At 38.6% G+C, this 24,609-nt stretch overlaps 1 protein-coding gene across 1 annotated transcript; it reads right to left on the reverse strand.

The window, feature by feature from the left end:
• Positions 1-860: 860 nt before the first annotated feature.
• On the reverse strand, positions 861-2,229 carry LOC118635490 (ferritin heavy chain-like). Its single transcript, XM_036270151.1, has 2 exons — positions 2,026-2,229; positions 861-1,592 (listed from the first exon to the last, which is right to left on the reverse strand). Exons 1-2 carry the CDS (start codon positions 2,227-2,229, stop codon positions 861-863), a joined length of 936 nt encoding a protein of 311 aa, XP_036126044.1.
• Between the last annotated feature and the right edge of the window lie 22,380 nt (positions 2,230-24,609).

Below are 24,609 nucleotides of genomic sequence, written 5' to 3' on the forward strand. Positions count from 1 at the left end.
AGCCCGCCGAAGGTCGGCTATCATGATCACTGTCGCTCAGGGTGAGTTTGTCAAAGAGGTACTGTGCCAGGATGGCTTTTGGGGTCTCCAGCTTGATACCCGGATGATGTCAATAAACATTAACATTTGTATATTTTGGTAAATTAAAAAGTTTTAGGTGAAATGTAAGAATCCTTTATTTCAATCCCATTCTGTTCAGTCTCCAGAGGCAAGCACACCTGTGATTTTAAGGCCATGTTTTATACTTTTAGCATGAACGTACATCCACATTCACCAGGGCCGCAGACCATCCACCTCACCCCACCCTGTATGCCACGTTGTTTATAAGGGGCAGATTAAATGTGTGCTTTCCAGGGTCCCACGGAACCCCTCCTTCCTCCACCTTGCGTCTCACCTCACAGAATACCTCCTCCCTCCGCCCAGGGTCGTACAGAATACCTCCACCCTCCAGCCAGGGTCCCACAAAACACCTCCTTCCTCCACCCATGGTCCCAAGAAACACCTCCTCCCTCTACCCAGAGTCCCAAGAAATACTTCCTCCCTCCACCCAGTGTCCCAAGAAATACCTCCTCCCTCCATCCGTGGAGATCCCGAGCTGCATGTGATTGGGGTGTGGGTGGGTGGAGAGACTCTTGAATACCTGTTTTAAAACTTAAAAGGTAAGGATTTGGAAAATTGAACTAAAAAAAAAAAACAAAAACCTTTACTTGTTTAAGAACCAATAAATTTATTTAAAGAAATGCTACAACTTGAACGTAAAAACGGAAGTGAACGTTTTTCAAGGGTAATATGGCAACAGACATGCTTGGCACGGTGCCCAGAGGAAGTCAGCCCGTGGCTCTCGGGAAGGCAGTCCTGGCTCAGTGTTTCGTGCTGGCGCCCAGGGTGAGCTTGTCGAAGAGGTACTCGGCCAGGCCAGATTGTGGGGCTCCCATACTGCGCAGGTTGTTGATATGGTCCCCCAACTCTTTGATGTAGTTCACCTGTTCATGCAGGTAGTCCCTCTCTAGGAAGTGGCGCAGGTGGCCGTCCTTCTTCTCAGTGGCCAGCTGGTGCAGACTGAGGAGGCTCTGGTTCACTCTCTTCGCCAGGAGCATGGTGAACTCCATGGCCCTCAGGCTGCTCTCCCAGTCGTCCTGCTGAGGCCTGTGGATTCCCTCCAGGAGGGTGCGGCCCCCGCGCAGGTTCTGCAGCCACATCAGGCGGTCCGCCTGCTCCCTCTCCTTGCTTGCCCGCTCTCGGAAGAACTGGGCACAGTGATTCAAGGCCACCTCGTGCCGTTGGAAGTAGATGGCCATGGATGTGGACACGTAGGAGGCGTACAGCTTCAGGTTGATCAGGTAGTTGACTGAGGCCTCGCAGTCAGGGTGGTAGTTCTGGCGCACGTAGGACGGCGGAGGGGCCTGCATGTCTGAAGCTGCAGGCTCTGTGGACACCAAGGCCCAGGTGGCGGGAAGCCCGAGCTGCGGGGCGGGCAGTGGTCGGGTGGAAGGTGCAGGCTGCAGGGGTGTTGTGGTGTCCCCGGGGCAGGCCGCGACGGGGCCGGAGACTGGCCGCGAGGGCGGTAGGCTGCAGGCGGCTGGCGGTTGGCTCTGAGGTGGCACCGGAAGAAGTGACTGTTATTTAAGCGTGTTGGGGGCGTGGCGAGGGAGGGTCCGTGACGTGAGGGGGGACGTGAGGGGGGACGTGAGGGGGGCTCCCCCCCCCGGGCGGCCACGGCTTTGGCGTTTCCCAGGTTCCATCCCAGTCTGGGTGAGGAGGGCGTCTCCGGGCTGGGCATCGGCGTATATAATATTTGAAGATGTTTTTCATGAATATAAGTGCAACTGTTGTGTTAATCACCTACATGCTTTCTTTGAGCAGTTTGCTTGAACGTTGCCCTGTGTGATTGTTTCTTTAAACACAGTCCTTTCCTGGTGTGGTTGGTTACGTGTAATATCACAAAGCAGTGTTTGAATTGGAATGACTTCCACATGATACCGAGGACACTTGTGACAGCCTCACTCAGTTGCTGGGCCTCATTACTCCACTGATGTCCCCTCTTCTCCTCTTGTTCACCGTCCAGTTCCTGCCGCTCCGATGGCCGAGCCCGGCCTCCAGGCTCTGACTCTCCACCTCTCCATCTTTCACTCTTTCAACTTGCTCTTCACTCCCTTGATCCTCGCCCATCACTCCTCTTAAATCTTTAGTGTCGCAAGTACTATAGGTGTTCCTCCCTTTTACCCCCATTGACACCCCCCCACCCCCGCACTGCTGTCTGTCCGTCCCTCCCACCTGGTCATCTTCCAGCGCAGCCCTACAAACACGTCCTCCTGTCCTGTCCACACCCCAGTGCGCACGGTTTCAGGGATCGCATCACTGATGCTGGCTTGTTCACCTGTTTCTCCTGGCGTGACAACTTCTTTGCCCTTGAGTAAGTACATACTTCCGTTTCCTCTGGCAAGAAACGAAGGGTTTAGGGGCACTCCTAGGGAAAGCACTGAACCATGGGGACCTATCTTCCCTCCAGCCTCATTTGTACCTTCATCGCCACCCAGTAAGCCTTTGCATGGACGTTTTCACTCAGGTCCTGAGGAATGAGCCACAGCGGTTGGGAATACCACTGATGTCAAATGGCCTTTCATTCATTCATTCAACAAGTATTTATTGATTATCTAGAATGGTCCAGGCACTGGTCTAGGATTTGAGCATATATTAGTAACAAAGAGAGGCTAAGTCTGTTCCCATGGGATTTGTGTTTAGTGGAGAAGCAGATCAAAACAAAAACAAACATAAACCTGCTATCTTTCTCCCCTTATTGTCCCAAGTAAACACACACAAGATATTACTCGTGCATTTGGAAATTTTAAAGAGAAAATATATACTTAGAATTCAAGGATATTATAGTGGAAGACATAAGACCAACCTAGGAATTTATAATTAATTTATTTATGTGTTAATTCAACAAGTATTTATATACTCCAAATGTGTGTTGGACACTGTGATTCTGGAGATACACAGAAGAATCAAACATGGTCTCTGTTCTCAAGGTTCAAGATAGTGTGACAGAATATTATAAATGCTCTCAGATGATTTAAAGTTATGAAAAAATGTCTATTTTTTACTTTAAAATTTTTTCCCATTGATTTGATTCATGTACTTTTTTGAGGTGTCTATTCCTCTTTGCAAGCTTATGCTATTTTAAAAACGTATTTATTTATTTATTTATTTTTATTGATCACCTAAAGATATGTTTATATTGACTTAGAGAAATGAAAGGAGAGAGAAAGGGTCGGGGGAAACACTGATGTGAGAGAGAAGCATCAATTGTTTGCCTCTCATACACACCAAACTGGGTATCAAACCCGAAACCTGGCTATATGCCCTGACTGGGAATCAAACCCCCAGTCTTTTGGTGTACAGGACACCACTCTAACCAACTCAGCCACATGGGCCAGGGTGGAAGCTTATGCTATTTTATAATTGATGTTTATGAAGAAAATAAAGGATCAAATATTAAATGTTACAATGTAGACTTATCTAATCAGTTTTAGGGACATTTTATTATTAATTCTGTAAAAATTGAATAATAACAATGTCTGTTTAATAAGTTGATTGAAATGATAGAATCATACATTAGACATGGAAAAGAACGATATGATCAGTTTCTCAATGAGGTCAAATTTCAATTTACATTTTCTTACACCAGTGTTTAGTCTTAATATAATTGTAGACTTTCAAAATTCCCTTGGAAGATTTTATTGTGGACGGCACTGTGATAATCTATTTGAATAGAGTAAATCTTGATTTTGTTTATATGTTTCTCATTATGTTCCAAAATTATTTAATAATTTGTCCCTATAATTTTACTCTACCTAATGTTTAAAAATGAACTTTTCTAAGTGAAATGAATAAATGAGCATAGGCTGGGACCTCAAAATTCCATGTAGGAAATATACCTGTGTATAAACAAAAGCATTCCATCCAGTTTTTTCTTTAATGAGGGATATAAAACTAAACATGAACACATAATGAGGAAACTTAAGAGCAGATCATGTTTTTTAAAAAAAATTTTTTATTGATTTTAGAGAGAGAGGAAGAGAGAGGGACATAGAAACATCAGTAAAGAGTGATGGATCTGTTGCCTCCTGCATCCTGCATGCCCTGCACTGGGGATTTGGCCCATGACCTGGGCATGTGTCCTGACTGGGAATTGAATCAGTGACCTCTTGGTGAAAGAGTCAGTGCTCAACCACTGAGCCACACCAGCTGGGTTTTTTTTTTTTTTTTCTTTAATATGAGTATAGGACAATAAGATAAAGGTTTCTTTGAAATGTTTGTGATCAGTTTTTATACTGTATTAGTATTAGTCAGAGAAACAGAACCAATAGAAGATTATCTATCTGTCTGTCTACCTGTCTGTAAAATAAGGAATTGGCTCATGTGATTAAGAGGGCTGACAATGCCCTGGCCGGTTTGGCTCAGCAATTGGAGCGTCGGCCTGTGGACTGGAGAGTCCCAGGTTTGGTTCCCACTAGGGCCACGTACCAAAAAAAAAAAGAAAGAAAGAAAAAGAAAAAGAAGGCTGACAAGTGCTCAAATCTACAGTCAGCAATTTTGAGATCTAGGAGGGCTGATGGTGTAGGTCCAGTATAAAATCCAATAGTCTTAAGACTCAAGAAGTTCAATTTGAAGACAGGGGAAAAAAACAGTGTCCTCACTGGAAGGCAGATAGGAAGGAGGAGTTCCCTTTTAATGAGAGGAGGGTCAGCAGTTTTGTTCTACTCAGGCCTTCAGCAGATCAGATGAGTCTCACCCATAGTAGGGAGGACAATTTACTCAGTGTACTATTTCAAATATTAATCGCATGGAAAACACCCTCACAGGCACAAACAGAATAATATTTGACTAGATATTTGGATACTCCCTGGCCCAGTCAAGTTGACATATAAAATTATCCATACAGTATTATAATAAATACAGAGTCAACAAATAAAACTTCTAGTGCCATAATCTGTGAGAACTCTGTTTTGACTTTCAGTTCCCTTCATCATTTAAAAATGTTACAGAGGCCCGGCTGGTGTGGCTCAGTGGTTGAGTGTCGACCCATGCACCCAGAGGTTGCTGGTTCGGTTCCTGGTCAGGGCAAATGCCCAGGTTGTGGACCCAATCCCCAGTCGGGGGCATGCAGGAGACGGCCAGTCGATGTTCTCTCTCATTGATGTTTCTATCTCTCTCTCCCTCTCCCTTCCTCTCTCTCTAAAAATCAATAAAGAAAAAAAACTTAAAAAATGTTATAGACTTAATAGTTATGCAACAGATATTAAACAGTAAGTTTTTACTCAGTGTCAATGATTAGCTTTTATTCATTCCTTCATTCTAGTTCCATTGAGCACCTATTATATGCCAGGTATTTTTATAGGCCCAAACATAAAATCCTGTCCTATAAACTCCTCATATTTGTTTTTTTGCAGCTAAGTGCTATTCAATATTCTATGTAATCCTTTCTTTAAAAATTAATACATGAGTAGGCTTAATGATACATTCATAAGGAAGCAGATCATAAGTAGCAGCAGTTGGTGACTTACCTCACTTTGTGTATGCATATGTAGAAAAATTATTTAATAAAGCAGTAGTAGAAAGTGATAGCAATCCAAAATCAATATGATCTATCTATTCTTTAGAAAAAATCTTTATTGTTGAGTGTATTACAGGTATCCCTTTTTTCCCCCATTGCCCTCTTCCACCTGGTACCAGCTCTGTCCCAGGCCTTCACCACCCTATCGTCTGTGTCCATGGATACTACATATATGTATATAAGTTCTTTGGTTAATTTCTTCTTTTCCCCTCCCCCCTGAGATTCATCAGTCTTTCCCATGTTTCCATGCCTCTGGTTCTATTTTATTCATTGGATTCCATATATAAGTGAGGTCATGTGATACTTGTCATTAATCTGACTGGCTTATTTTACTTAGCATAACACTCTCCATGTCCCACTATGCAGTCTCAAAGGGTAAGAGATCCTCCTTTTTTTTTTTTTTTTATAGCTGTATAGTGGTCCACTGTGTATATGTACCACGCTTTTTTATCCACTCATCTACTGATGGGCACTTGGGCTGTTTTCAGATATTTTTTTCAGCACTTTTTTGTTGATTTGTTAATGGTAGTCATTCTGGCAGGTGTGATTTGGTACCTCATAGATGTTTTAATTGGCATCTCTTTGATTATTAGCGACACAGCATTTTTCATATGTCTCTTGGCCATTTGTATGTCCTGTTTGGAGAAGTGTCTATTCAGGGCCTCTCCCCTTTCTTTTTTTTTTTGTAAAGAGTGCTGCTATGAACATAGGGGTACATATATTTTTTCTGATTGGTGTTTTGGGATTCTTAGGATATATTCCTACAAGTAGAATCACTGGGTCAAATGGCAGTTCAATTTTTAATTTTTTGAGGAAATTTCATACTGTTTTCCATAGTGGCTGCACCAGTCTGCATTCCCACCAGCAGTGTACCAGGGTTCTTTTTTCTCCACACCCTCGCTGGCACTTTTTTGTTGATTTGTTAATGGTAGTCATTCTGGCAGGTGTGATTTGGTACCTCATAGATGTTTTAATTGGCATCTCTCTGATTATTAGTGACACAGCATTTCTTCATATGTCTCTTGACCATTTGTATGTCCTGTTTGGAGAGGTGTCTATTCAGGGCCTCCCCCCCCCCTTTTTTTTTAATTCTCACCTGAGAATATTTTTCTATTTATCTTCAGATAGAGTGGGAGGGAGGGAGAGAGGGAAAGAGAGAGAAACATTGATGTGAGAGAGACACATTGACTGTCTGCCTCCCGCATGAGCCTGACCAGGGCTGAGGACTGAACTGCAATTGAGGTATGTGCCCTTGACCAGAATCAAACGCGAGACTCATTGATCTGCAGGCCAACGCTCTAACTGCTGAGCCAAACCGGCCAGGGCCTCTGCTCATTTGGATTCTCTGTCTTCCTTTTGTTGAGTTGTATGAGTACTTTATATATTTTGGAAATTAATCCCTTATCAGATGTATCATTGGCAAATATGTTCTCCCAGAGAGTGGGTTCCCTCTTTTTCTGTGCAGAAGCTTTTTAGTTTGGTATAGTCCCATTTGTTTATTTTTTCCTTTGTTTCTCTTGCTGTAGGTGATGGATTGGTAAAAATTCTGCTACGTGAGATGTCTGAGATTTTGCTGCCTACATTTTCTTTTATGATTTTTATTGTTTCAGGCCTTACATTTAAGTCTTTTATCCATCTTGAGTTTATTCTTGTGTATGGTGTAAGTTGGTGCTGTAGTTTAATTTTTTTGATGTACCTGTTCAATTTTCCCAGCACCATTTATTGAAGAGACTGTCTTTGCTCCATTGTATGCTCTTGCCTCCTTTGTCAAATATTAATTAAGCATAATGGCTTCACTTGATTTCTGGGTTCTCTGCTCTGTTCCATTGATCTTTATGCCTGTTCTTGTGCCAGTGCCAAGCTGTTTTGATTACAGTGGCTTTGTAGTATAACTTGATATCCAGAATTGTGATCCCTCCAACTTTATTCTTTTTTCTCAAGATTTCTGAGGCTATTGTGGTCTTTTTTGGTTCCATATAAATTTTTGGAGTATTTGTTTTAGGTCTGTGATATGCCATTTGGTATTTTAATAGGGATATCATTGAATCTATAGATTGCTTTGGGTAGTATGGACATTTTAATGATGTTAATTTTTCCAATTCATGAACGTAGTATATTCTTCCACTTGTTTATATCTTCTTCTGTTTCTTTTTTCAATGTCTTGTAGTTTTTCAAGTACAGGTCTTTTACCTCCTTGGTTAAGTTTATTCCTAAGTATCTTAATTTTTTGTTGCAGTGGTAACTGGGATAATTTTTAGTTTTTCTTTCTGATAGTTTATTATTGGTGTATAAAAATATTAATTTCTGGGTGTTAATTTTTTATCCTGCTACATTGTCAAATTCATTTATTAAATCTAGAAGTTTTTTGGTGGAGTCTTTAGGGTTTTCTATGTACAATATCATGTCATCTGTGAACAATGACAGTTTCACTTCCTTGTTTCCAATTTGGATGCCTTTTATATTTTCTTGTCTGATTTTTGTGGCTAGGACTTCCAGTACTGTGTTGAAAAAAGGTGGTGAAAGCGAACATCCCTGCCTTGTTGCTGTTTGTAAGGGAAATGTTTTTAGTTTTTGCCCATTATGATGTTGGCTGTAGGTTTTTCATATATGGCCTTTATTATGTTGAGGTATGATCCCTCTATTCCCACTTTTCTGAGAGTTTTTATTAAAAAATGGGCATTGATTTTTGTTAAATACTTTTCCTGCGTCTATTGATATTGTTGTAACCCAGGAGATCGACCACACTCAGACTCAATTTTTCAGTTTTTGGGGATGTTTTATAACCTGTGCAGGGACTGCAGCCAACCTACACAGAGGAGAACTGCAGCCCCAAGCTCAGGGGGAGGGTTGCTTATATAGGGCAGGGGTCATTCAAGAGTTTAGCAGAGCAAGCAAGCTGTGTGTACAGAAGCAGAGGCAGTTAGCGATAAGCAGGAGGGAACGGAGGTGGGAGGGAGCTGAGGCGAAAGGGAACTGGGTGAACTGGGTCAGCACACATCTATCCTGCTATTCATTCCATTATCCAAGTTTTAAAAACTAACAAATTCGAGACGGATATCAGCGGTCAGTCAGGTGCAATACACACATGTTGAACAGTTACAGTTTTATGGGGTGAAGGGAGCTTCAGTTTCTCCCTATCGGTTTCTTTACAGAGCATGCAGGACACTCTGGCCTTGGGGCCGTTTCTGTCCTCCCTTTTCCTGAAGGATGTTGCTTTTCAAATTCCCAGTGAAGGTCAAACTCTGGTTAATTTTTATGGGGCTAAAGCCCTCTATAACATTCCCCATTGTTCATCTTGCTGTCTCTGAGGTTGTTAATTAGGGCAGCTTAAAGACAAGTTGGATTCTAAGGACAGTGAGCTACAACAATATGATAAAGTGATTTTTTTAAATTTCAATTTATGTGATATATTACATTTATTGATTTGCAAATGTTGTACCAACGTTTCATCCCTGGAATAAATTCCACTTGCTCATGGTGTATAATCTTTTTAATATATTCCTGGATCCAATTTGCTAATATTTTGTTGAGGATTTTACCATCTATGTTCATCTGGGAAATTGGCCTATAATTTTCTTTTGTTGTATCTTTATCTGGTTTTGGAATTAGGATGATGCTGGCCTCATAAAAAAAGATCTTGGAAGTCTTCCATTATCTTGACTTTTTTGGAATAGTTTGAGGAGGATAGGTGTTCTTCTTTGAATGTTTGGTAAAACTCCCCTGTGAAGCCATCCAGAGCAGGGCTTTTGTTTGCTGGGAGTTTATTGATTAGTGCTTCAATTTCATTAATTGTAATTGGTCTGTTCAGGTTTTCTGAATCTTCCTGGTTGAGTTTTGGAAGCTTGTATATTTCTAGGAATTTGTCCAATTCACCTAGGTTGTCCAATTGTTGTTTTTTTCCCTTTTGGTTAATCCTCACCTAAAGATATTTTTTTCCATTGATTTTTAAATAAAGTAGAAAGGATGGAGAGAAAAAGAGAGAGAAGTATCAATGTGAGCGAGGCACTTCCACCGGTTGCCTCTTTATGACCTCAACCCGGGCTGGGAATTGAACCTGCAACCCAGGTACATGCCCCTGACAGGGAATCGAACCTGCTACCCTTTCAGTCCATGGGCCAATGCTCTAATTGCTGAGCCAAACTGGCCAAGGCTAGGTTGTTCAATTTGTAAGCATATAGTTAGTTGTTCATAGTATTTTCTTACAGTCTTTTATATTTCTGTGAAATAATTGATATTTCACTTCTTTTGTTTCTGATTTTATTTATTTGGGTCCTCTTCCTTTGTTTCTTGATGAGTCTGTTTAACGGTTACTCAATCTTGTTTATCTTTACAGAGAACCAGCTCTTGGTTTCATTGATCTTTTGTATTTTTTTTTTTTAGTCTCTCTGTCATTTACTTTTGTTCTGATCTTTATTATTTCCTTCCTTCTACTTATGCTGGGATTTTCTTGTTCTGTTTCTAATCCTTTAAATTGTAGGATTGGATTTTTATTAGAAAGTTTTCTTGTTTTTGAGGTAGGGCTATAGTGCTATGAATGTCCCTTTCAGGACTGATTTCACTGTGTCCCATACATTTTGAGTTGTTGTGTGTTCACTTTCATTTGTTTCCAGGAAGTTTTTTATTTCTTTTTCATCAAATTGGTAACTCATTCATTGTTTAATAACATGCCTCCATAGTTTGAATGTTTTTAAGTATTCTTATTGTAGTTGATTTCTAGTTTCATGCCATTGTGATATGAGAAGATGCTTGATATGATTTCAGTCTTCTTGAACTTGTAGAGACTTAGTTTGTATCCCAACATGTGGTCTGTCTTTGAGAATGTCCTATGTGCACTTGAGAAGAATGTATATTCTGTAGCTTTGGGATGAAATGTTCTGTAAATGTCAATTAAATCCATTTGATCTAGTGTGTTGTGTAAGCTTGCTGTTTCTTTGTTTTTTTTTGTCTAGAAGATCTACCCAGTGATGTCAGTGGGGTGTTAAAGTCCCCTACTATGTTGTACTGTAATTGATCTGTCCTTTAAAGTCCAGAAGTTTTTTTGTTTTTTTTTATACATTTGGGTGCTCCTATATTGGGTACATATATGTTTACCAGGGTTATATTCTCTTGTTAGTATTATGAAGTATCCTTCATTGTCTCTTATTATGGCCTTCATTTTGAAGTCTATTTTGTCAGATATGAATATTGCTACCCCAGCTTTATTTTCATTCCTGTTTGCAGGGGAACATTTTTTTCCATCCCTTCACTTTCATCCTGTGTGAGTCTGTTGTTCTGAGGTGGGTCTCTTGTAGACAGCATACATACATATGGGTCCTATTTTCTTATCCATTCAGCCACCCTGCCTTTTGATTAGAGTATTTTATCTGTCAATTCTTAATTAATATAATTTGTCTCTGGGCTGGTCACACCACATTACCTCGTTATTACAGATGCTCTCTGAGTTAATTTTTTATCATTGTCACCCACAGATAAAGAAATTGTCTATTAGAGAGTATGTAACATGCTCAAGCAAGCATACATCTTGTAAATAGCAGAGAGTGACACTCTGATCTGCAGTCATCTTTAGGTAGTTTGTAAAACTTGGCTGGACCACGAGTTCCTTTTAGAAAAAGACTGTTTAACTTGTTTGATGCTAAATTTCACATAGTAGGGGCTGGGCTCAAAAATATTAAAGTGTTAAGGCCCTTATTAAAAGCTTTATTTTATTGTTTCTCATTATGTCTCATTATTTCTGCAAATTAGAATTGTAAGTGGGAGTGAATATTGAATACGTTTAAACTGAATTTCCTTTAGAAGGAATAAAACAAAGACACCCAATGGTGACAAATTGTTCTTATAATTTTTTTTTAATATGCACAAATATAAAACTGTATAAAAATCTCTGTGCTTAAAGGTATGCTTTTATAGCTGTAAAACTAACAATTTACAAATCTATGCAAATTAAACTATAACAATAAAATTAAACAAGTTTCAATTATGCTTTAGATTATGCTTTTTCTCTTAAACACAATCACTTCTCACTGAGAATGGATTTCCTATCTCTTCTCTCTATTGTGAGATTCAAATTGTCTTTCCAGTGCCATGCCTTTATACTCTCATGTGTGTATATCATCTCAGGTCTCAACCACTCTTTTTTATGAAACAATTGACACTCTTTAGTTCATAGGATGATTCATAAAATAAATTTGCTTTAGTGGAAACCATTGTTTAAATATTGTCTGCCCATGTTGTTCTTTTTTATTAACTTGTGAAAAGTAAATGATACTTTACTCTGATGTAGTTATGGTTTTATGAAGTACCATTAAAAGTCTCACCAACTTTGTTTGTTTGTTTTTTTCTTTTATCCTCACCCGAGGACATTTTTCCATTTTTTGTTCAGACAGAGCGGGAGGGAGAGAGAGGAAGAGAGAGAGAAAGAAACATTGATGTGAAAGGGACACATAGAGTGGCTGCCACCTGCACGACCCAACCAGGGCCGGGGACAAACTGCAACCAAGGCACGTGCCCTTAGCGGGAACCGAACCCAGGTCTCTCTGGACCGCAGGCCGACGCTCTAACCGCTGAGCCAAACCAGTCAGGGCTCACCAACTTTAATAATTGAAGATATTTAAGTTTCATTATTTTAAAATATTTTTCATTTCCCAGTCATCACTCTATTCATTTATTTTTATCCTCACCTGAGGATTTTTTTGCATTTATCTTCAGATAGAGCAGGAAGAAAAGAGGGAAGGAGAGAGAGAGAGAAACATCAATGTGAGAGAGACACATTGAGTGGTTGCCACCTGCACAACCCCAACCAGGGCTGGGGACAAACTGCAACTGAGGTACCTGCCCTTAGCAGGAATCAAACCTGGGACTCCCAGGTCTGTGGGCCAATGCTCTAACTGCTGAGCCAAACTGACCAGGGCCCAGTCATCACTTTAAAAGGAAATTTTAGGCCCTGGCCAGTTTGGTTCAGTGATTAGAGCATCAGCCCACAGACCAGAGGGTCGCAGGTTCAGTTCCGGTCAAGGGCATTTGCCTTGGTTGCAATTAGGGCCCTGGCCCTGGCCCTGGTTGGGGTCTTGTGGGAGGCAGCCAGCTGGCTGGTCAGTGTGTCTCTTTTGCATGGATATTTATCGCTCTCTCTCTCCCCCCACCTCTGTCTCCCCCCCACCCCCCGTCTGAAATAAATGGAAAAATATCCTTGGATGAGGATTTTAAAAAATAAAAAAAATAAATTGTTTTTCCAACGAGTTAGGCTAAAAGCATAATCCTTATAAAATTTTTCTATGACTCCATGCCTTACTCTCATATTGATCCAGAGCATTAATACTAGAAGTTTATACTGTATGTTATGCAGTTACTTTCCTTCATGATTTCACAAGAGTAATTTCCTCTCATTTTTAATTTTCTAAACTTTTCTTACAACCTTCAATTGCTTAATTGCTGATTTCCTCATTCATAAAAATATAATTACCTCAACTAGCCAATGTTAAAACTCATTGAAAAATACAACTTATAAAAGTAAGTTTTGTATAGTGTTTACTGTGTATTATTCATATTTCATACCTTCCCTCTGAGCTTTTTATTCTTTTTTTTTTTTTATCCTCACCCGAGGACATTTTTCCATTTTTTGTTCAGATAGAGCGGGAGGGAGAGAGAGAGAGAGAAACATCGATGTGAAGGGACACATCGAGTGGCTGCCACCCGCACGACCAGCCAGGGCCGGGGACAAACTGCAACCGAGGTACGTGCCCTTAGCGAGAACCGAACCCGGGTCTCTCAGTACCGCAGGCCGACTGAGCTTTTTATTCTTCAATTTTTCTCATACTTGAAAAACTAACATTCTCCTTTCGATTTAGTTCCTTGAAGGAGTTTGCCATTTAAAAAAAAAAAAGACAACAAAAAACCATCTCTGAATATTTAAGGTCAGTTAAACATGTTCAGGGGATTTCAAATTGCTAGGAAATATCTGATTATTAGTAGCTTTTTGCCAAAATGATTTTAACTCTTATTTATTTCCATGTGAATCAATGGGTTGAGACATATTCTTTAGGTGGAATATGAACATTTTGCTTTTGCTTATGAATGGTGCTGTCAAGTTCTGATTTTTTATATGACAATTCATGAGGAAAGGCTCATTAATCTGCCAACTACTGTTAGCTGTGTGAATTGATTCTCCATTAGTAATGTTAACCCTTGATTTTGTCCAGCCAGAAAAGTGCTGATTCTTCCAAACCATTGGCAGTGATATGAATTTATACACTGTATGTATGTATGTATGTACGCACGCGTGCACACACACACACACACACACAGAAGAGGGATTGAGTGCAAAGGCAAAACCTAGCATTTCTTGAAGGACATGGATCTAAGATGTGTTATGGAGTAACTGGTGGATTTGTTGAGGCCAAAGGCAGCCCATTTGATGGGAAGAGGCTGTTGAAACTGGAAATTGAGGGAAAGAGAACTAGTGAAAGAATTCTTGAAGGATAGTACCCTCCCTTTTCCCATTTGTGTGTAAAGCCCCTGACCTGGAGTAGAAGGGGAAAGCTGTGCTGAGAGCAGCTTTGGGTGGCAGGGAATATTATTCTCTTGTACAAGCAGCTGTTGAAACATAGTTTAGCATTCCTCATCTTAACTGCCAAGGATTAAAACCAATAATGATAACTGGAAATGTCAGTACCATGTCCAAAATAATTTACAGTTGCTTTACTATTTCACCAGGTCTCTCTTAATTATCAGTGCTTTTGTCCCCCCCCTAATTCTTCACCTTGGTCCTTAATCAAATGTATTCCTCAGTTATGCTGCAGAGAAATGCAATTGTCCCTGCGTGTCCTTTCCCCTTAATTCTTTTTTTCTTTTCCACATTAATAATTCCCAATTTTTAGAAAAAGACAATAGCATATAAATGAATCAAGGTACAGAATTCCTCAAATTATAAAAATAAATTCCTGCTTCACTATTAATCGATAACTATATTAATCACATCAGTGTATTTCAGTTAATCATTTTATTTACAGTGATTGCAACTACAAGATGAAAAAACATACTTTATCCAGTTGTACAAACAGAGGAGGAGGGGTGGAAATAGGAATAACAAGATTCTATGCAGAACCAAGAGTCCACTTCCTTGTCTCCCACAAATAATATTTTATAAGCCATGGTGGTGATATCCCTAGCCATGCTATTAAATATATTTTATTAGGTTATATTCTAAATGAAACCAGTTCATTGGAGTAAATATATGGGACACTTGGTTTTATACAACTGTTTCATAGCTAGAGGATGTAGAGCATCTCTCAGACTGTTTTCTTGCAAAGAAGTGCTGCTGGGTGAAATGAACAAGAGAAAATAGGTAATAATATAATATTAGAACTACTTTTATAAAGCAACAATTCAAGCCCTAGCTGGTTTGACTCAGTGGTTAGAGCGTCACCCCAATGAGTCATGGGTTTGATTCTGGTCAAGGGCATGTACCTCTGTTGCGGTTCGTCCCGGCCCTGGTTGGGGTCATGCAGGAGGGAACCAGTCAATATGTCTCTCTCACATGGATGTTTCTCTGTCTGTCTCTCTCTCTTTTCCCACGTTCCCTCCCACTCTATCTGATGATAAATGTAAAAGTATCCTCAGGTGAGGATTAAAAAATATATATGTATACATATATAAAAAGCAACGATTCTATTTATGTTTTATGATAGTGTCAATAACATCTTAGATAATCATGGTGTGTATATATGTGTATCGAATACATACATTTCATATAAGGTTTTGATAGCTAAGGTTAACATTAACTAAAATTTGGACCTTAATGTGGAATGTGGTATGAATATATATATATTATAAATTATTCTGAAGAGATAAGCTATTAATTTTGTTATGTTTCATAATTCAAGTTAGAATCATGTAATTTATAAATAATAATATTTAATATTTTTGTCCACTCTTTCAATGTTGGACATTAGACAGATAAAGTAGACATTAGTGGGAACATGAATCTTAGTTGATTGTATGTGTGTGTATTCAATGAATTTTTAATTCTTTAAAAGATACAAACGCTGCCCTGGCCAGTTTGGCTCAGCAGTTAGAGCATTAGCCCATGGACCAGAGAGTCCTGGGGCTCGGTTCCTGCTAAGGGCACATACCTCGGTTGCAGTTTGTCCCCATCCCCAGTTGGGGTTGTGTGGGTGGCAACCACTCTATATGTCTCTCTCACATCGATGTTTCTCTCTCTCTCTCTCTCTCTGCCTCTCTCCCTCTTGCTCTATCTAAAGATAAATGCAAAAAAATGTCCTCGGGTGAGGATAAAAAAAAAAAAAATAAGTAAATAAAAGCTACAAAAGCTGCATTAGACACCATGGAGTAAAATTAAGCCAGCAGTAGTGGAGATGTGACATTATTGATTATTCTGCATTTTTCATATCCATAATTTAAATGATTCTGTAAATTTTTTGCTAGCTACTAGAAAATAAACTAAGATTTATGATGTCTCTACTAAAGTTTCTTCAATAGAAAAGTGAGATCAGCCAAATTCTTTTGATTAAATCAGCAGATATAAAGCAGTTATGTTTACATGTCCTCAGACGAAATTTTATAACTTTAACAATACAATAAGTAGCCATGATTTTAGCCATTTGTGAGGTCTTCTAACTATATACCAGAGAATTTCATGTGTACCTGGCATGAACCACTTTATAAAATAGAGCTGCCTGTGCTTGATTGCTTCTTACATATTATGATAAAAATGCATATACTGAGATAAGAACATCCCTCATATTTTTTGTGGAGTTTATATAAAAAAATAAAAGGAGCATTCTAGAAATGTGAAAAACATTAGCCTGATGTTTTTCATTTTGGGAATTTAGAATTTGTTCACCTGTAGCCTCAAATTTTTTATTTATTTTTATTTTTAAAATATGTTTTTATTGATTTTTTAGAGAAAAGGGAGAGAAAGATAGAAACATCGATATGAGAGAGAAACATTAATAGGCTGCCTCCTGCACGCTCCCTATTGGGGATCAAACCTGCAACCCAGGCATGTGCCCTGACCAGGAATTGAACTGGGACCTCTCAGTCCATGGGACGATGCTCAGTCCACTGAGCCACACCGACCGGGCTCAAGTTCTTTATTTTATTTTTTTTATTTTATTTTTTATCCTCACCCGAGGATATTTTTTCCATTTTTGGTACAGATAGAATGGGAGGGAGAGAGAGGAAGGGAGAGAGAGTGAGAAACATCGATGTGAAGGGACACATCGAGTGGCTGCCACCCACACGACCAACCAGGGCCGGGGACAAACTGCAACCATGGTACATGCCCTTAGCGGGAACCGAACCCGGGTCTCTCTGGACCGCAGGCCGACGCTCTAACCGCTGAGCCAAAACGGCCAGGGCAAGTTCTTTATTTTAAAAAGTGGTCTTGGACTATATCCTGCTGAAGATACTGTGGTCAAGTGATTTTATGTCCAGGGATTTCCACCCTTGGCTGTGAATCAAAATCAACTGAGGGAATTCTGATTCAGTATTTTGGGGTAGAACTGTGACACGCGGACTTTTAAGAGCTATAAGTGACTCATACCTAGCCAGGATATGGAATAGTGATTTTATGCTATTTGGTACAAAGAACAAAATGGGAATCTCAAGCCTGCATATTGCTTATAACATCTAAGTATACATTGCTAAGAAAAAAATGTTAGTGGTTGTAGCAATGGTAAAATAGCTGTAGTGTATCTCATTATAAGATAGTTACAGTGTTAGTGGTAGAAAAGTGATTAGAATGGACAATGAATTAATGTTTTTCAGAGAAACAGACCTAATAGTAAGGTAGATCATTAATATAAGAGGAGGGAGTGGGGAAGTGGGAGGGGGGAGGGGAGAGAGAGAAAGAGAGATTTAAGTAATTGGCTTATGTGATTGTGGGGGCTAACAAGAGAGAAATCTGCAGGGCAGGTCAGCAGGTTGGAGGTTCAGGCAAAAGTTCATATTACAGTCTTTAGTCCAAAGGCTGGAAACTCAAGACAGAATTTGCAATCCGTAGGCATAGGTAATTCTTTTTCTTTTTTTAATATTGATTTTGGAGAAGGAGGAAGAGAGAGAGAGAAACATCTATGTTGGAGAGATACATTGATGGATCGGTTAATTGGTTGCCTCCCATATGTGCCCAGACTGGGGGGTGGATCCTACAACCCAGGCATGTGCCCTGACCAGAAATAGAACCTGTGACCTTCTGGTGCACAGGATGACACTCCTGAGCCACACCAGCCTGGGCAGGGTTGTAATTCATTCTTTCTGAGAAGATTTCAGTCTTTGCTCATAAGGCCTTCAACCAATTGGATGATGCCAATGCACACTATGGAGGGATTATCTGCTTTACTCAAAGCCTACTTGTTTAAATGTTAATCACACCAAAAAAAGCACCTTCATAGCAATTTCTAGACAAAACAACTGGGCACCATAGCCTAGACAAGTTTACACATAAAATTAACCATCACAGATGGTAAACTTTAGTGAGGGTTGATGCAGGTGGAAAAATGAAATGGGTTTAATCAGAGTAAACGTGATTGTGTATATGAGAAGGGTTGGGCAGGCTGTGAATGGATGGGGGAGGCAGCAAGGTTGCAGACCACCTGAGTCTGTTGGGTTATGAAAATGGTATCCAGTGTTTAGTCTTCAGTAAATGTGGTAGGCAACTGAGGGTGGGCAGAGGCACACAGGTTGTCAGAATTGGTACTAATTGGGCTTCATTTAACCGGTCAGTTTCATCACATTGATTTTCATAGTTCATTCTCTTTTTCACCTGTTCATTATATGCTACTCCAGTCATTCTTTCAGCTTGATTGAGCATTTGCTTATTAGCTTGGTGGGTGTTGCTTTAGGCTGTCTGCATTGCACTATTCATTTTTGGAGTAACACCTCATACTGAGGCAGTTGCAGCCGGTTAAGTGAACAGGACAGTTGTAATTTCTCTGCACTCTATGTCACTTTTCTTTTACCTGGGAAGGGTTGTTTGCCTAAGCAAGTTGCTTCCATTTCTAGTTTTTTAACTGCTAATTGGATACTTGCAAATTTTTTATCTTAGTTCTTCTGTCATGACTCCATTATCCTGTGGGCCCATCAGTTATTTACATATTATCTAAGTGAATTATTTTGTCCACACTCTCCTCTGTCTGATACTTCCGTTTCCATTTTGTATATGCTAAATTTTTATTTTCTCCAAATTTGGTTACCTTGTATAATACCATGAATTAATACTGTGGTTTTTAAAGTCTTTGAAAGTCTGTTGGGGCCTATAAGTCACAGGGCTCTTGAAAAGTAATTCTCAAATTTTAGTGTGCATAAAAATCATCAAAAGACCATGTGACATGTAGATTCGTGGCTTCATTTTTAGAAATTTCTAAGGTGTATATGGAGAGAAGGGTTCCACAAGTGTGCGTTTTAAAGGAACTCGTTTCTTTCTGGAATGCTTAATGGCTATTCTGTGTTGATCCATCACAATGCACTATATACTTAAAAAACTAAATTTTTTATTTTGGAACAATTTTAGATTTAGAGAATAGTTGTTAAGACAGTACAGAGTCCCCATGTACTCTTCACCCATCTCCTGCTAATGTTATCTTACAGAGTACATATGTTAAAACTAAAAAAATGTTGATAATATTACTTTTACTTAAACTAGGATTTATTCAGCTATGTAGATTTTTTTACAATAATATCTTTTTTTTTTTTCTGTTCCAGAATCCAATCCGGTGTTTCATATTGAATTTAGTTGTCATATTTCTTTATCTTCTATGGTCTTTCAGAGTTTATAGTTTTTCTTTGTTTCCCATGACCAATATAGTTGGGAGCAGTACTGGTCAAGTATTTTGTAGAATGTCCTTGAATTTGGGTTTGTTGGGTTTTTCTCATGATTAGACCTAAGTCCTGGGTTTGGGGGAAGAATATCATAGAGATAAAATGACTTTCCCATCAAATTTTTTTTTTTAATCCTCACCAGAGGACATTTTTTTTTTTTTTTTTGCATTTATCTTTAGATAGAGTGGGAGGGGGAGAGGGAGGGAGAGAGAGAGAGAGAAACATCCACGTGAGAGAGACACATGGAGTGGTTGCCACCCACATGACCCCAACCAGGGCCAGGGACAAACTGCAACCGAGGTACGTGCCCTTAGAAGGAACCAAAACCAGGACTGTCCGGTCCACGAGCCGACGCTCCAACCGTTGAGCCAAACTGGCCAGGGCTCCCATCACATTTTATCTGGGGTTACATGATACCAATATGGTGAAGTCTGCTGGATTTCTTCACTGTAAAATTACTGTTGTTTTTTTCCCCATAATCTATCATTTGGAATCCAGCCTACACTCTAAGGGGGGCATTTAGCCCCACCTCCTGGAGGAAGGTATATTGACATATATTATATGACCTTCTTTGTAAGAAATATTTGTACCTTCCCCATTTATTTATTTCTTTAAACATTTTTTTTTCCTTTACTGATTTTAGAGAGGAAGGGAAATGGAGAGAGAGAGAGAGAAACATCGGCGAGAGAGAACATTGATTGGCCACCTCCTGCATGCCCCCCACTGGGGATCGGGCCCACAACCTGGGCATGTGCTCTGACCAGGAATTGGACCAGCGATCTTGGTGCATGGGTCAACTCTCTACCACTGAGCCACACCGGCTGGACTTATTTATTATTTCAATTATTTATAGCAGTATGTACTCATGGATATTTATTTTATATTGTGCTGTAACTTTAATTAATTAATTTTGTTGCTCATATTGTTTTAGTTTAGTCCATCAGGAACTCTTTCAGTTTGCTTCCTCTGTCCAATTGATCTGCCCGCATCCTTTTGTTTTTTGAGCACGTCCATATTTATTGCCCCAGTGCTAGAATTAGTTAATTCTCCAAGGATGTCTGGATTCTATTTTGTTTTTGTTATTTTGGAGGATATTTAGAAACCAGTTTCTGGATACTGGATGTGTTTATTGCTACTTGGGTGTCTTTGTTTCTAGTCTCTCAGCAGACAGAACTACGAAATATATGCATGTATGCTAACCAATGTATACATACATATCTGTAATAATTTCTGTAGGTATTTGCTTCCATATTACACTAAATATGAGTTCAAACTAATGTCTAAGACTCTAATCCAGTATCGCAGAGTTCATTCTAGATTTCTCCCTTGCTTATTTGTAACTTCATTTACTGCCAGTAAGTAACCTGACTCACATAATTTACCATTTATTTAGTTATTTGTTCAATGCTAATATACATGTAGTTTCATATTTTTTTACCATAGCCTGGTGAGAATCATATCTGCCAACTAAAATTTTGTTTATATACATTTATATTTTTGTTTACTCTTACATTTCCCAAACAAAACATCATTTTTCAGTCACTTATGTCAACTCGTTTTTTTCCCACCCCCTTCCGTACAGTTATATTGTATATTGGTAATGCAGTTAGAGTCATTAGTTACTGCCTACATGCCATCCAGGATACTCTGATTTATTTATTTTTTAATGCACACATTAAAGTTCACCCTGTGATGTACTGTTCTGTGGGTTTTGACAAATAGGTAGAGTCATGTATCTTCTATCCAGTACCATACAGAACAGTTTCATCACCATAAAATATTCCCTGTGAGTCTCCTTTGTATCATTCTCTCCCAACCCCTGACATATACTGATTTGTTTTCCATCTCTGTAATTTTTCCTTTCCAGAATGTCAAATAAATAGAATCATGCAATATGTAGGCTTTTAGATCTGGCACCTTTGACTTAGCAATATGCATTTAAGATTCATTCATGTTGTGTAAATCAGTAGTTTCTTCCATTTTATCACTGAAAAGTATCTATCATCTCAAATATCAACTTTGTTTATCTATTCACCTGTGAAGGACAATTTGATTATTTCCAGCTTGAGACAAATATGCATAAAGCTGCCATGTTAAGACCATGTTCAGGTCTATAGGAAATAGCCAAACTCTCTTCCCACGTAGCTGTATCATTTTACATTACCACTAGCAAAGAATGTGAGTTCCTGTTACACTAAATCTTCGCCAGCATTTCAGTTTCTGGATTTTAGTTATTCTAGTAGGTATGTAGTGATAGCTCTGTGTGGTTTTACTTGTATTTCCCTAATGATAGATGATTTTTTTTTTTTTTGCCATGTATATCTTCTTTGGAAAAAATACATATTTTTTTATCTATCTATCATCTATCTATCTATCTATCTATCTATCTATCTATCTATCTATACACACACACACACACACACACACAGGGGAGGGCAAAAGTAGGTTTATAGTTTTTCATATGGAAAATAATACATTAATTAGTAAATAATAATACAAAAATAAACTATGTGGCCCTGGTTGATGTGGGTCAGTGGTTAGAGTGTTGGTCCACACACCAGAGGGTTGTGGGTTCAATTTCCAGTCAAGGGCATCTACTTGGGTTGCAGGTTTGATCCCTGGCCCCAGTTGGGGCGCTTGCAGTAGGCAACATATTGATGTCTTTCTCTCACGTTGATGTTTCTCTCTCCCTCCTCTCTCTTTCTCTCTCCCCCACCCTCCTCCCCCTCCCTTCTATACTCTCTAAAAAAAATTAATGGAAAAAAAATAAAAAAAGAATAAACTTTGTGTTTTATGTACCCACAACTTTATATATTCTAGATACGAGTCCTTTAGACAATATATTTTTTTGAAAAGTGGAAAAAAAATGAAGTGGGTACAAGGTACAAAAGAAACAAATTTTAATGAATATGAAAAATTTTCAAGTTGCCCTTTGAACTTTTAGGATATTTTAGACAAGTGAATATGCATATTAGTGGCTAGTTACAATATGGTTAAGAGAATGGTTGAATTTAGTACAAGTTCATAGAATTTCTCCAAATAAGGAAGGTAAAAATAGAGTCATTTCAAAATTCTGTCTTACTACTTAAAAAAAAAATGTGTTTATTGATTTTTTTAGAGAGAGAGGAAGGGAGAGAGAGATAGAAACATCAATGAGAGAGAGAACATCGATCGGCTGCCCCCTGCATGCTCCCTACTGGGGATTGAGCCTGAAACCTGGGCATGTGCCCTGACCTGGAGTCGAACTGGGACTTCTCAGTCCATGGGACGACACTCAATCCACTGAGCCACATTGGCCAGGCTGTCTTACTACTTTAATATCATGGAATCTACTAAATATCTTGAAACTTTATTTTTACAAAATTTTTTCTTCTTTATTGATTTTTGAGAGAGGCAGGGAGAGGGAGAGAAAGATAGAAACATCGATGAGAGAGAACATCGATTGGCTGCCTTCTGCATGCTCTCCACTGGGGATCAGGCCCACAACCTGGGCATGTGCCCTGACCTGGAATTGAACCAGCGACCTCTTGGTGCATGGGTCGATGCTCAACCACTGAGCCACGATGGCTGGGCTATCTTGAGACTTTAAAGCACATTCTTAGAGTCAATAAATGAAAATATTTGTGAGAGATAAGTAGACTCCCATGATTTTTGCCTCCCCTTTATGCCTTGACTCTATTTTCTGATTATAATTATGCTATATAAAACAGGAATATTATATTGGATGCTCATTCTGTGCCTGATAACATGCAAAATCATGTTATACAGATTATCTTGATTTACACATAATCCATTTGTTTGATTTCATTAGAAATTTAGCAAGAATATCTATTGTGTCCAGTTTACAGAGGAGGAGCCAGAGGCAAAGGAGGCATTTATCATGTCTCATTCACAAAGAGCAACCGAGACATACTTGCTAATAATGGTAGAAAGCATTGTTCAGCTACATCTAACAAAAATAATACACATTTCCTTGACAAGTTAGTAAACATGTTCAGAACACTTTATTCTGTCATGAAAAAATAAGATGGTAAAAGAATAATCCAAGATGAATTTGTCTATATTTCAAATCTTTATAAAACAGCTTTATCATAGGCATTGTAAGCACTGCAACAGAGATAAAAATGTAACTGATATTATACACAGAAAAATCAAGGATTGCATTTGGATCTACAGAGTAAGAAATATAAATCTCTGACTTTAATTGCCTAACACTTAAAGGAAAATGTCTTAATTTTCAAGATCTTATTTATTTATCTATTTGTTTTTGGATCTTTACTTTCTTCTTATAGATCATGTTGTGCCACCACTGTTTAAAATTTTTATATCATTCCTTCATTTAAAAAAGCATTTTGTTAAAGAACCTCTTATAGAATATTTTTAATATGAATGCATGATGGGAAAACTTAGCATTTGCATATTTGTCTTAGTTCAAAGAATTGATCATCTGACTGGGTAAAAATTGTTGGTACAAAATAGTTCTCATCAGGCATTATTATGTTGATACCTAGTATCTAGCATTTCTGATAAAGGGTTGGATGTGCATCTGATTCTTATTACTTAGTAGGCACCTTGTTTTTCTGCTCTGAAATCTTTAAAAAGCCTTATCCTTGAGATTTTAAAATTTCATCAGGCAGTATTTTGGTATGGATCTTTTTTTATCCCTTGAACTCTGTACTTGACACCATGGTCCTATTTTGTTCTGAAAACTTGGATATTTCTAAAGCTCAGAGATATTATTTTAATAATGTCTCTTTTATATTCTCTGATTTTAGGACTTGTATTAGTTTTGTGTTGGACTTAATCACCACATTTCTTAATTATCTCATATATTTAGTCACTTTATTTTTTGCACAACATTCTGTAATATTTCCTAGATGTTATTTCTTTTTGCCTGATCCAGTTCATTATTTAGTTCATATACTGAAGATTTAAATTTCAGAAATAGTATTTTGATATTTTAGTTATTGATATATCAATGTAATATACTAATTTCAAAATACTAATTTGTATTACTTGCTTAAACTAAATTGTGAAGACAGATAAAATTCTCTTATCTTAATTTTTCCCAATGATGTTCTACTTGATCTGTGAGAGTTTCATAGGTATTACTTGAAAAAAATAATCTGTTCTGAGGTAAAATGAGTTCAGGAAACCCT

This window comes from Molossus molossus, unplaced genomic scaffold (assembly GCF_014108415.1).
Source record: "Molossus molossus isolate mMolMol1 unplaced genomic scaffold, mMolMol1.p scaffold_m16_p_2, whole genome shotgun sequence".
Lineage (NCBI taxonomy): Eukaryota > Metazoa > Chordata > Mammalia > Chiroptera > Molossidae > Molossus > Molossus molossus.